Raw genomic sequence first — 14,064 nt, forward strand, 5'->3', positions numbered from 1 at the left:
GATCAACTCCAAAAAATCAGTCGCCCTCTTATACACAAAGGATATGGAAGCAGAGAGGGAAATCAGAGAAGCTTCACCTTTCACAATAGCCACAAACAGCATAAAATATCTTGGGGTAACTCTAACCAAGGAAGTGAAAGATCTATTTGACAAGAACTTTAAGGCATTGAAGAAAGAAATTGAGGAGTATACCAGAAAATGGAAGGACCTTCCTTGCTCTTGGATTGGGAGGATCAACATAGTAAAAATGGCAATTCTACCAAAGGCAATTTATAGATTCAATGCAATCCCCATCAGGGTCCTATCAAAATTCTTCACAGATCTTGAGAGGACAATAATCAACTTTATATGGAAAAACAAAAAACCCAGGATAGCCAAAACAATCCTATACAATAAAGGATTGTCTGGAGGCATTACCATCCCTGGCTTCAAACTCTATTACAGAGCTACAGTGATGAAAACAGTGTGGTACTGGCATAAAAACAGAGAAGTTGACCAATGGAATCGTATAGAAGACCCGAATTTTAACCCACAAACCTATGAACACCTCAACCAAGAAAGAGAATTACAGGTCAGTCTCACTCATCAACATCGATGCGAAAATTCTCAATAAAATACTGGCAAACAGAATCCAAGAACACAACAAAAAATTATCCGTTATGATCAAGTAGGCTTCATCCCAGAGATGCAGGGCTGGTTCAACATATGACAATCTATCAATGTAATCCATCATATAAATAAACTGAACGAAAAAAACCCCTCATGATCATTTCATTAGATGCTGAGAAAGCATTTGACAAAATTCAAACACCCTTTTAGGATAAAGGTCTGGGAGAGATCAGGGATACAAGGTTCATACCTAAATATAATAAAAGCAATATACAGCAAGCCGACAGCTAACATCAAATTAAATGGAGAGAAACTCATAGCCATTCCAGTTAAATCAGGAACAAGGCAAGGCTGTCCACTCTCTCCATATCTCTTCAACATAGTGCTTGAAGTTCTAGCAATAGCAATAACACAACATAAGAGGATCAAGTGGGTTTGAATTGGAAAGAAAGAAGTCAAACTTTTGTTATTTGCAGATGATATGATAGTGTACATAGTGTACATCAACTGGGTGTGTTCTGAATTGACTGTTCAAACCCTTATGTGGGCAAGAAATAAAATAAAATGAAATAAAACATTTTAAAATCATGTATCTATCTGGATGTTGTTCAAAATAGCAAAGATCCATTGGTACACATTGTCTCTCTCCCACCGTGTACATGAATCAGTAATCTTTAGTGATAGCTTTATAGCTCTGAGGGTGCATGCCTATCAACCACGGTTACCACTTTTTATCAGTAAAAGTTTCTTTAAAATGGTAAAAGTTAAAAGGCTTTTTTCTTTTTTACTTCTACTGTCATTCCCTGGCACATTAATAACAAATGTAACAGTGAAAAGTGGTGTCACATGCCTTTAATCCAAGCAATCAGGAGGCAGAGGCAGGTGGGTCTCTATGAGTTTGAGTAATAGCCTCAGTAATAGTGTCATGCCCAGGACAGCCAAGGCTGTTGTAGGAGCCTGCTTGTTTGTTCCTAGCTGCCCAGACTCCCAAAACAATCACTCAGAAACTATATTGTTTAAATCAATTACTTAAGCATATTGTTAGCTAGTTGTTAGATCTAGAATTAACCCATTTTAATTATTTTATATTTTACTACAAGGCTTGTGGCCTACAGGCCAGCTATGTGGCATCTCTCTGACTCTGCCTTCTTTTTGAAGCAGTTAGTTTAGTTTTCCCAGCCTAGCTCTGTTCTGCCCTTCTTTAGGCTCAAAGCAGTTTCTTTATCTATTAACCAATAAAAGCAACACATTTGGTATTCCACTGACTCTGCCTACTCTCTCTCTATCTCTCTGTCTCTGTCTCTGTCTCTGTTTCTCTCTCTCTCTCTCTCTCTCTCTTCTAGCCTGGCTATATTCTGTTAAGCCATTGGCTGAAAACAGCTTCTTTATTAACCAATTAAAGCAACACATATACAGAAGGCCTTCCCACATCACAAGGCTGCACAGAGAAACTGTGTCTTGAAAAACTAAGAAAGAATATTCTGACCTTCAGTTGTGTGTGCAACAGTGATTGTATAGTAAGTTCAACAGTATGCAGATGGTACCAGCAGGTCTGGAAAAGAATTTCTAATCAAATGGACATTAGAAATAAGCTCGTGTAGCTATTCTAATAGCTGCCAAAATAGACTTCAAACTAAAATTAATCAAAAGAGATGAAGGACGTTTCATCTGAATCCATGAAGAATAAAATCCATTAAGATGAAGTCTCAATTCTAAAATCTACCAAATACAAGGGTATGCACATTTGTAAAATAAACATTACTAAAGCTTAAATCACAATCAAACCCCAGAGGATTGGAATGGTGGGGCATTTTGGGAGTGATTTGGAAGTGTACTACAGTTGAATCTCTCTGGAATCTACAAGAGTCACCCTAAGAATCCTAGTAGTGAAGCATAGGTAACCTGAACCAGCCATCTTCGACAACTACAGAAAACCTGTAGCAGTAGGACTGGGGCAACAATCCAGCCACAAAATAGTTGACCTACAATCTATTCTTCATGAAACATGTACTGGGGCAATGGGGGAACAGATTTTGTGTGATTGGTCTACAAATAACTGGTCCAAATTAAAATTCATGCTTTGAGAGGAAGCCCTGACCCGATACTGCCTTGAATGGCCAGGAACCGGAGACTGGACAGATAAGAAATTCAGGGTAGAATCAAACATGACTCGGAAAACATTTCAACGAAATGATTACTAATGAAATTATGTTATACTACTAGATCAGTGTTCAGCCTAAAATTCATCAGTGAGGCATCATCCAGCAACATATGGGAACAAATGCATAGACTTACTGCCAAACACTTGGCAGCTCCTGGGGAATCCCATAAAATAGAGGAAAGAAGGATTGATGGAATCAGATGAGTCAAGGACACTGTGAACACATGAAACACAAAAACAATTAAGCATGGTTTATAAAGAATCACAGAGAACGAGGTGATAATCTTTGACCCTACATGGATTTGAGCTAGGGCCTTAGTATATAAGTTATGGTAATGCAGATGACTATTCTTCTGGAACTCTTAAACATAGAATAGGAAGACACCATTGACTCTTTTGCATGCCCTTGGACCCCTATCTTCCTACATGATTGCCATTCCCAGCTCTGATATGAGGGATGGTGGCAAGTTTAATATAACTTGCTATGCAATGTTCTGTTGATATCCCTGGAAGACTGCTCATTATTTAAAGGCAAAGATGAGTGGCTCCGAGGTAGAGGTGAAATGAGGTCTAGGGAGAGGTGGAGAGAAGAAAACTGTGTTGGTGATATAATCTGAGAGAATATAAAAGGAAAGAAATACATATCAACAAGAAAGAAGACTCAGGTGCAAGGTCCCACTGTGAATGCCACTTTCAGGGTGAAGAGTGTGATCTGCCCTTAGGTGAAGCATGCTACATCTGTGCATTTAGAAACCAGCGATGTCCACAGTAAATCATGGACAGTCCATTCTCCTGTCTTCACTCTTTCTCACTTCACATGGATAAATGGTGTGCAGGCAGCACTGGATTTAGGTGAGTTAAAAAGAAATTGTATGTGAGCATACAAGAAGGTGTTTTTCTCAATGAAAACAATGCACCATTTTCTAAACAGACTCCAAGCATCCAAAGTTTGAGGGATCCTGAAATTAGTTTCTATGAGTTCTGAGGGATTACAATATATTTGACCAGTAACAAAAGTTCTTAAATTCTTTGGATTTTTGTTTATCATATTGCTGTCTTTATTTTCCTTTTAAGACAACATCACTTTTATTCCTGGTCTTTCCTTATACCCATGTGTATTCCATATTATAGGTATGAGTCAGCATACTGGCTGTATCTGAGTAGTAACTAATCATTTTCAACACATAGTGTGTCTCCATTTTGTACCCCATTGATAAAGAAATATCTATACTCTGGTGTGGGATGAGAGCAGCGGTCACTCACTTATGATGACCCCAGGAAACTGGGAGACTGGTCTTTGAACTGACTTGGTTGGAGACCTCACACTGATACTCTCCAGCATCCTCACTCCTGACAGGATCTATTTTGAGTCCACACTTTGTAGGAGACTCAGTCATCCTCTCTGTGAGCTGAAGATTCTTCTCATTGAAGATCCAACGGATGGAGACATCAGTGTCAGGTGAAATGCAGGTGAAGATCACAGATGTACCTCCAGAGACTGTGGTGTCAGTGATTCGCACAAAGGGCTGTGTCACATTCTCTGTGAAGAAACAGAGGAGAATACCAAATGACAGTAGTCCACAGAGTAAACCAGACCCTCTTTGGTTCACACTTTCTAAAACATCCAGCGGGGAGAATTTGGAGCTGTGACTATAGACATAACTTGTGGTTTGGATTTGCCACTCAGGAACTGTTTTTCCCAGATTTAGGCACTGTTTTCTGTGTCTCAGTTTCCCTGTAATAGAACACATAGTGGCTGGTCATTGCTGTGTTCATGAGTTGAACTTAGTTATGAGCAATGATCTGAACTTGGGGTCGGGGAGCTGCTCACATTAGCAGCATCTGCTACTGTTTATTTGCAGAAGAGAATTCCCTAGGTTGGACCCCTCAGGGTGAGGGATCTGGAGCAGCTGCCTTCTTAGTTTCTTCCCTTTGTGCCTTGACCTTCCTGTGAAGTCTCATAAGCCCATCAGAGTAATAGGCTAATGGCCCAGACACCTTCCCACTGAATCTCAGAAGGAGTTGCACAGGTGACCTACCCAACTGCAGCTCTCATGGCAGTAAACAGCTGATTCTACACTCTATGGGACAGTCAGTAAAGCCTTGTTCCTTGTTGATTGTAACAGAAAATCTAACCAGAACAGTGACATAAACTTTCCACTGTCACCTACTGTTCAGCCAGAGGCAAAGTTTTGGAGTCCAGGCTGACAGCCTCTGTGGGAACCCCATGGTTTAACTATTCAGGAACTGCCTGACCCCCTCTTTCTGAGGACATGTGTATGGTGAGAGCTGCAGTTGACATCCTGGGACTGAGTTTACATAGTACTGTTCCTCCTTTCTGTATGGAAAGGCAAGTGTGTGGTTCTGATCTATTACAGTTTGTCTACCCCATGTGTGTCCTGCAGTAGAGACCCAAACCCCGGGGTGGGGGGACACAATTCAGTGGAGGAGAGAACAGGCACAACCCAATCCTGACAGGTTAGTGTATGAAGTGGGATCAGACAGTTCAAGCAGTTGGAGACCATAGAGAGTCACTTACTCTTTACATCAATTTCCACATATAGTCTTTCAATTTTGAAATCATTTTTTACAACTATTAGTATGTAGATTCCGGCATCTTTCTCAGTGAGATCCCTGAGTATCAGAGATCCATTATTGTATTCTGTCTTTTTAATTCTTTGTTCAGGCCCCCAGGAGATTGATTTTGTGGCTCTGGTGTATTTTACAATTTTAAAAACCTGAGTTCTGTATGTTGCCTTGTACCAGTAAACGATATTCAGATCTTCTGGAAGATTATAAACTTGAAGAACTACGTCTTTCCCTTCAGCTGCATATCGAGGCACTGGTTGGACCATGAGTTGCGAAGAAGCAAAAGGGTTGCAGTACTGAGAATGGGAAGCTGGGAGGGAAAAGAGAAAAAAAGCCATCACATGAGGATCATTGTGCTTCGTGAAGAGATGGTGAACTCCATCCTGAGCAGATGGATTCATCACTTATCCTAGGGTTCCAGGTATGTGTGTTTCTCTTCCTCTTAAAGCAGGGCTGAAACATGACCTCCTTCTTTCCAACAGTGCCCCTGAATGTGTCATGTCCTCTGTGGAACAGTCTCTTTGGGTGTCTACATGGCTGCTCCCTCACTGCCCTTAGTCAGATACTGTACAGACTCATGATCACTGACATTTAAGATGATGCCTCCCCTGAACTCAACAGGCCTGGAACTTTCACTTTCTAGGTGTTTTCTTCTGTTTTTTTGAAGCAACACTCATCCCCTGCCTTCACCATATAGAAGCAATTCCTGTTGTGCCATATAGCCTTTAGGTCTGGGACTATATGGGGGCTTGCAGCAGTCTGATCTTCAAGGCATGCTCCATTCATTAAAGGTTTGGCAACTAGGCTGATTTTTTTTTATCGAAAGAAAAAAAATTCCCGCCTCCTCCCAGCCTCCCATTTCCCTCCTCCTCCTCCCACTCTTCTCCTCCTCCCCTCACTCCTCTCCCCCTCCCTCTCCAGTCCGAAGAGCAGTCAGGGTTCCCTGCCCTGTAGGAAGTCCAAGGTTCCCCCCCCCCGCCTCCATCCAGGTCTAGGAAGGTGAACATCCATACTTGGCTAGGCTCCCACAAAGCCAGAACATGAAGTTTAAGCCCTTGGCTGAGACTCCTGGGTGACATATGAGAGCTGATTGAGCAAGCAAGAAGAGGAAGCCAATAGACAGCACTCCACCGTGGTCTCTGTACCAGGTCCTGGATTTTAGTTATGACAATCTCAGTTGTAAGCTAATAAATGCCATAGTTTGACATGGGATTCTAATACCATTTTTCCCTATCAGTTTTGAAAGAATTAAGAGAAGAACAATAGAAAAATGTTCTCCTGGGTGACTTCTCTCCAGCGTTGAAAAGATGACAGTATTCAGGGCTCCCTAGTCTAGAGCTCCAAGAGAGTGGGCTGACTCTGACATCTTAGGCTGAGTTACTTTCCATCAAGGTCTTCCTTGATGCAGGTGGAGTCAGATGACAAAAGTTGATCTATGGCCATTTGGCTCTACTAGTATGTCCTTCGCTAAGTGCTCAAACCTCAACAAGGGGACCCAGAAGAGATGCTAGGCCAACCATGGCAGTCCTGTGTGTCTAAGCCCCACCCAGCACTGAAGAATCACAGAGAATCACTTACTTTCCAGCTTGAGTTGCACTTGTGTGTATTCACTTCCCTTATCTGTTCTCAGAATTTTTAGAATGTACAATCCAGAGTCTTTCCGAGTCACACCGTGAAGCAGCAGGGATCCATCACTGTTCAATGTCTCTCTGCCACTGTATGCAGGTCCCCACACAGTTGCTTTCATATCTTGTATAAACCGGGTGGCCACAATATTCTTGAAATCAGCCATTCCCTTGAACCAGACAAAGCCTAAAGTATTCTCTGGTGGATTGTGAACGAGTAGAAGAACACTTCCCCCTTCAGCAATGCTGGGTGGCACTGATTCAATAGTGGTCTGGCCAAAAGTAGCAAGGCGTCCGCACTTCCAAAGGAAAGCTAGAAGGAAGAGAGAGATCCATCGAAACTGGAAGTTTTGTATTTGACTAAGATAAGACCTTCTGTCCTGAGAGACTGTGTCCCTTGCTCAGCCTATGTTTCTGGGAGAGTTTCTCCCTGTCCAACCAAGTTTACGGCTGACTGCTCACACTTACAGTGGATTAGTGTTGTGGCGATGCATGCCCAACCTCTTCCCCTACAGACCATGTGTCTTCACTCTCTGGCTTTGTTGCTGCTCTGTTCCTCTTGGGTCTGTAACCAACAACATAATTCATCTTTCAGCTTTTTTTGTCTTCAAGTCCACTCAAACTGGGACATCATCATAAGAAGCACAAGTTTTCTTGGCTTCTGTTCATTTGTCTGAGTTTGTCAGACAATGAAGCAAATGCCTGTTTATATTGGATCATGTTAGCGATCCACACCAGCTTGAATTTTTATTCATACTATCAAGCTGAGAGCATCAGTACTCAGAATATTGTGGTCATGAATATGAACTTGATGGAAGAATAATGTCTCCCCCACTCTTACTGTTTAATATTCTATGAGGATATCTTAATGCTCAGCTTCTCCCCCACTCTGCATCTTCTGCCTACAAACACCGAGGCTCCTCTCATGTCCTTGTGCCACTCAGGAGACTCCACAGTATGTCAGTCCCTCCTCGCACACACTGGTCTCATCTGTGAGAAGAAGCCCTGGCATGTGGTGACCTTTTTCAGAGGAGTACAGAGAGGACCACCATTGTCTCAGTCATCTATCTGTCTCTATGAGGAACTTCTGCTCCACCACAGCTCCCAAGCTCTGCTGTTCTTCCCCCTTCTCAGCTGAGTCTCTTCCAGAAAGGAGCTCCTCCTAGAGTCTTATGGGCTGAGGGTGGATGTGTTTTCAAGCACTGCCCTTGTGGTTTCAGTGCTGCCCCACGTTCCTTTCCCATTCTCTCCTCTAGAACAGAGTGAGAGTCAAGGCTACTGACCATCCCTGTGAGGAGAGATAATAGCAGCTGACTCAGGAACTGCACTCTGCTGTGTGCTGGTCTAGGCTCTGACAGCTTGAAAAATCGAAAATCTGCAACTGTGTGACAAAGAAACCCAGCTGGGCATCCAATCTGCCTTGTTTTCAATGCTCTGGAAACCTGGAATTTGCTCTCAGCAGAAAGGTGACAAAACTGTCCTTGAGGTACAAAGGGACCAGGTGTTTGATATGTGCAGAAAAAAGTACATCTATTCTCCCTAGACTGACTATCAGACTAGTTTCTGGCTGAGGTCAAAGGCACAGGATGTGTCATAAGTCTCACATCTTTGGTGTGTGGGAGGAGGTGATTCTGGGAAAAAGGCTGCTAGATCCTTCAACCTGTGGATGATTTTCGACATGATTCTCCCACTTCCTCTGATTGCTGAACTGTATAATGGGTTTGCCCATGTGATCGATAGTCTTTCTGAGAGGCCTTGAACCTCTGTCTAGTTTATTCCCGATGGATACCATGGGATTCCCACAGGAAACACATGAAGTGGCAAGAGAGAACATGGTCTCTTGGCAGTGTAGCAGACACATTAAATAGCCAGTAGCTGAGAAGGTTGAGACAATGATTTTCTGGTCTGTAAGAACAGGGGTGAAACCAGGTTAATAGGCTAGTTCCTGGTTTAGGCAAATATTTTTCTGCCAGTTCATTGTGTATCCTGATCACATCCCCGGTGATCACCAGGGGAACTACAGCTCATGTCTGCAAAGCTGTCAGATCAGTGTAGCCTGTAGCCATTTACCTGAAGGAGAGAATTCCCCTAGTTGGACCTAGAGGACAGGCCCTTGTAAGAAGAATCTGTGTCCTGAGTCACTCTTCTTGGGGACCACAACCTTCATGTGAAATCTCACATGCCCAACGGGACAGTTAGCTAATGGCCTGGACACCTGTTGAGCTATGTTTCCCCACTGACTCTCTGAAGAAGATGGCTAAGGGATGAAACCCAGCGAAGGCTCTCAGGACAATGCACTCTCTAATCCCCCACTTCACAAGTTTTCAACTACCAGGAGGCACTCTTTCCTGCCATGTGAAAGCCAAAATCCTACACTTAGAAAATGCTCCTCATGGATATCTGGAGTTGTGTTGGGACAGAAGTCTTGAGCCAGGGCATCCTGGTGCTCACATTTCTGAGGACTTTATGTTTTCCTCCACCAGGTACAATGCTAATTCCCTCAAAGTCTTTCTCAAGGAAACAAATCTGTGAGAATCTCTACACTCTAGACAGAGCCTTTGTCTTTGGCTGAGTTACCTACCATACATCCACCTGTGTCAAGTGAAGTCAAATGAAGGATCCTGATCTATTGTCATTATTCTCCACCATTTGTTTCCCACATTAAGTGTTCAAACTCCACCATGGGGATACAATGCACAGGGAAGGAAGGTAAGCAGAGACCACTCTCCTGTATGTATCCAGTGAAATGAACCTCACCTAGATCACAGAATTCTCAATGAATCACTTACCATGCACGTGGAGGTACATGGGTACTGCTGATACAAATTTTCTTCTTCTTGTATAAGTTCGTAGGGAATAGAATCCTGCATCCTTCTGGGTGACCTTTTCAAGAAGCAGGGATCCATTGTGATATATTATCTCTCTCCCGCTGTGTATAGGACCTGGCATACTTAAATTTTTGTGCAGTACATACAGTGCAATTTGTTGTTTCTCTTTTCCCAACCCTTTGAACCAGGTAATGTCTATAATATCCTCTGGCAGATTGTGGACAAGGAAAAGGACGTCATCTCCTTCGGCCACTGGAGTTGGCAGTAATTCAATGGTCACACTGGCAGTGGAAGACAGGTGCCAGGAGGTTAAAATGGAGGCTAGAAGGGAATTGAGAAAAAGCACCAATATTAAAGAGGTATGATCATCTCTCATTTTGGTGTGTAAGTAGGACTGTGCCCACCACCCTTGGTATACATCAGCACCATGACTTTCCTTGATTTAGAGTGTCAGAGTGTGTCATTTACCTTCTCAGGAATTCTCCGCTTAAGTGTATTCCTAGTTCCCCCTCAGTGTCCATCATCCCACCTCACGTAGATTATTTGGTGTGAGGAGCAATGCCTCTCTGAACTCCTCCTCTGGAGACTCCACACTTTCTCATTTTTTTTCTCTGATCCCTTAGTGATTCTAGTCAACCCAGGGTTTCTCATTGGATATGCTGACATCAGGATGAGAACCAGGACATTTTTATTTTTTAATTTTGGTTTTTTTGAACAGGGTTTATCTGTGTAGCTTTGACTTTCCTGGATCTTGCTATGTAGACCAGGCTGGCTTTCAACTCACAGAGATCACCTGCTTCTGCCCCACGAGTGCTGGGATTAAGGGCTGAAGCAGAACTGCCAGTTCAGAACCAGGGACTTATAAAGACAATATTATTCTGAATTTTTTGGAAGGTTCAGTTCCTAGAAAATAATCAGACATAAATAAAGAAAAAAATGGAAGGAAGGAAAGAGGAATCTGTCTCCATGAATTTCTCTTTATAGTTCCTATGTTTGGGACTTATGACAGTACTTATATTTCAGTGTGAAATAAGTGATTTTAGATTTACTAATTTAAATATATGTGTGCATTTGTGCAGGCTGGTGTCTTCTTGTGTACATCTGAAGATGTATGCCCAAAATCTGTGTGAGGCCACATGTTCCAGGGTGTATATACGTGAGTTCTAACCAGAGCTCCTATGTGGATGGAAGATAGAGCCTGCAGGGACCTGTTCTCTCTGTCTACTGTGTGGGAGCAGAGGATTAGTTTCAGGTTACCATATCTTCACACACTGAAACATTTCACTAGCCCTCCCCTGTTTGATTTCTTTTTGGAGGGCCATACTGTCACAGTGGGAACATCTGTCTTCAGAACATTACAGCCAATGAAATTCACTGTGAATATGAAGTGCTTCAGGCTTTTCTCTTGTCATCATCACCTCCTATCCTCTGAGAGCTTCTGGATAATGAGCCTCTGCCCCTCACTGTACCTTCTGCTCCATGAGTGCACACAGAAACCTTGAGTCTCCTCTTAACATCTTGGTTTCTTTAGGAGACTCCAGCCTGCTTCTAAGTTCCCCTTCCAACAGAGTCAGAGAGTAGGTACCATTACCTGTGAGCAGAAGCCCCTGCCAGAGGGTACACCTCTTGTAGAGAAGCACAGAGAACTCCATCAGTCTTCTCACTCGTTGTTCTCCCTCTGAGGAGAAAAATCTCAGCTCCAACACAGAACTCAGGCTGTGCTCTTCTTCCTCCTTCTGCTCTGAGATTCTTCTCAGACAGGAGACTGTTACAGGATCCAATGGGATATGAGTGGTGGGGTTCGAGTCCAAATCAATGCTCAATCCCGTCCACACTCAGTGTTGCCCTGCATGTCACTCAACTTCCCTTTATGCTTCTTCTCCAAGCAACATATTGAGCAACAAGGCTGATAAGCATCCCTACGCCCTCAGAGAACAATGACTCATCTTAGGGCTGACACATGCTGTGTCCTAGCCTTGGGTCTGTCAGCACCAAAGAGGGAGGCTCCATCTTGTCTATGTGTCCACATGATACAGAGACCAAGCCGAGTACCCAGCCTACCCTATGTTCTCAATGCTCTGGGAAGATGGTATTTACTTAATTCTTGCAAGTAGTTGACAGAAATGTCTCTGAGGGCTGGAAAGAGGCAGGCTGAATGATTACTAGAGATGAAGATCAATCCTTTATCACTAATGTCACCATTCAAATTAATGATCTAGAAGAGAGGCCCAGGGACGGTTGTGTGAGGAATTTCATGTGCTCAGTGTTGGGGATGAGGTGACCTGTGTGTCTTTGAAAGGACTATGGGATCCTTCATTCTACGTTTAAGGATAACATTTTTCCATTATGTGTTGGGTTTGCACATGTCCTCTCTGATTTTCCTGGGTCACCTTTGCTCTTTCCTAGATGACCCCTTGGTTGTAATCAAGTCTTCCTCTATGAGAGAGGACAGGAGGGAGGAGATATTCACAGTACCCATGCAGAAAGGTGTTCTCAGACAAAGGAAGGATACAGTAGGTCAGAAAATGGTCTAGGGAGGGAGTTCAAGGTTAGCAGGGACAGAGATGGAAGTCAGTCTGCTCAGGGAAAAAATTCTCAGATCATTGAGAATATGCCCTGCTAACATCCCCCGAAGATCACTGGAAGAACTGTAATTTCATGTCTAGAGCTACAGCAAACATGGTCAAAGAACCAAATAAGAACTTCCCTGATATGTTCCGCACAGGTAGTGTGCAGGGAACATCAGACCAATCCCTGTGCTGTTCAGGACTTCTAATTTCTTCTTCTGTAGGATGGGTTTAGACAGGGTTTCAGATTTGTCCTGGAAAGACCTGGACTAAAGTTGGAAGTAGTGTGAATCCAGAGGATGGGCATTCTCAGGAGGAGCCTTGTGCTCAGGAAATTTTGAAGGAAAGTTCTAGGACATTTCTCTTGATGTTAACAGGCAGGGCACAGTTGTGCAGGATGGTGAATGCCTTTAATCCCATCATCACTCAGGAGGCAGAGGCAGGTGAATTTCTTCTAGCCAGCCTGGTTATGGAATGATGGAGTAGGAAGTCCTTCTGTCTATGTGTTACATTCATTGGTCGAATAAAGAAACTGCCTTGGCCTTTTTTTTAATTTTTTACTTATTTATTTAAAAAAAAACACTTAGAGAGTTTCAGTGTGATTATACAAATTAAGGGCCCACAAGAATGCTTGATAGGTTGCTTTCTATTTGTTCAAACAAGTCCCACAGCTTATTGGTTTGAGAAGGTTAGCACTAGTCATGTCATTGCTGGGTCATGGTGGGTTACTGGTGTTAGCTCATCTGGAGGGTGTTCTTTTTCTTTCTTTTTATTTATTTATTTATTAAAGATTTCTGTCTCTTCCCCGACACCACCTCCCACATCCCCCCCCACCCAATGAACTCCCCCTCTCTCATCAGCCCAAAGAGCAATCAGGGTTCCCTGCCCTGTGGGAAGTTCAAGGACCTCCCACCTCCATCCAGGTCTAGGATGGTAAACATCCAAACAGCCTAGGCTCCCACAAAGCCAGTACATGCAGTAGGATCAAAACCCATTGCCATTGTTCTTGACTTCTCAGCAGTCCTCATTGTCTGCTATGGTCAACTAGTTGGGTTTTATCCCATGCTTTTTCAGACCCAGTCCAGCTGGCCTTGGTGAGTTCCTGAAAGAACATCCCTATTGTCTCAGTGTGTGGGTGCACCCCTCGCGGTTCTGAGTTCCTTGTTTGTGCTCTCTCTCCTTCTGCTCCTGATTTGAACCTTAAGATTTCTGTCTGGTGCTCTAATGCGGGTCTCTGTCTCTGTCTCCTTTCATCGCCTGATGAAGGTTAATATTCAGGAGGATGCATATATGTTTTTCTTTGAGTTCTCCTTCTTATTTAGCTTCTCTAGGATCGTGAATTATAGGCTCAATGTTCTTTATTTATGGCTAGAAACCAAATATGAGTGAGTACATCCCATGTTCCTCTTTTTTGGGTCTGGGTTACCTCACTCAGGATAGTGTTTTCTATTTTCATCCATTTGCATGCAAAATTCAAGAAGTCATCATTTTTTTTCTGCTGAGTAGTACTCTAATATGTATATATTCCATACTTTCTTCATCCATTCTTCCATTGAGGGACATCTATGTTGTTTATATGTTCTGGTGATTACAAAAAGTTGTGCTATGATCATAGTTGAACAAATGCTTTGTAGTATTATTGGGTTTCTCTTGGGTATATTCCCAAGAGTGGTATTGCTGGATTC

The 14,064-nt window shown here is 43.0% G+C and overlaps 1 protein-coding gene across 1 annotated transcript; it reads right to left on the reverse strand.

The window, feature by feature from the left end:
* Positions 1-578: 578 nt before the first annotated feature.
* LOC121449918 (pregnancy-specific glycoprotein 22-like) lies at positions 579-11,464 on the reverse strand. Its single transcript, XM_041654580.1, has 6 exons — positions 11,404-11,464; positions 9,774-10,133; positions 6,938-7,297; positions 5,310-5,669; positions 4,078-4,310; positions 579-617 (listed from the first exon to the last, which is right to left on the reverse strand). Exons 1-6 carry the CDS (start codon positions 11,462-11,464, stop codon positions 579-581), a joined length of 1,413 nt encoding a protein of 470 aa, XP_041510514.1.
* Between the last annotated feature and the right edge of the window lie 2,600 nt (positions 11,465-14,064).

Source organism: Microtus oregoni, unplaced genomic scaffold (genome assembly GCF_018167655.1).
Source record: "Microtus oregoni isolate MIOR12 unplaced genomic scaffold, Mior012 000006F_ref0000085, whole genome shotgun sequence".
NCBI classification, from domain to species: domain Eukaryota; kingdom Metazoa; phylum Chordata; class Mammalia; order Rodentia; family Cricetidae; genus Microtus; species Microtus oregoni.

What these genes read in the sequence shown, in the direction of transcription:
- LOC121449918 (XM_041654580.1), bottom strand. Translation starts at nt 11,464, where the DNA reads ATGGAGTTCTCTGTGCTTCTCTACAAGAGGTGTACCCTCTGGCAGGGG. An exon ending in CATGTACCTCCACGTGCATG is followed by an intron (nt 7,298 to 9,773) that starts GTAAGTGATTCA and finishes TCTTCCTTCTAG; the next exon opens with CTTTCCTTTGGAAGTGCGGA. An exon ending in AGTGTGAGGTCTCCAACCAA is followed by an intron (nt 618 to 4,077) that starts GTCAGTTCAAAG and finishes TCTGTTTGCCAG; the next exon opens with TATTTTATTGAGAATTTTCG.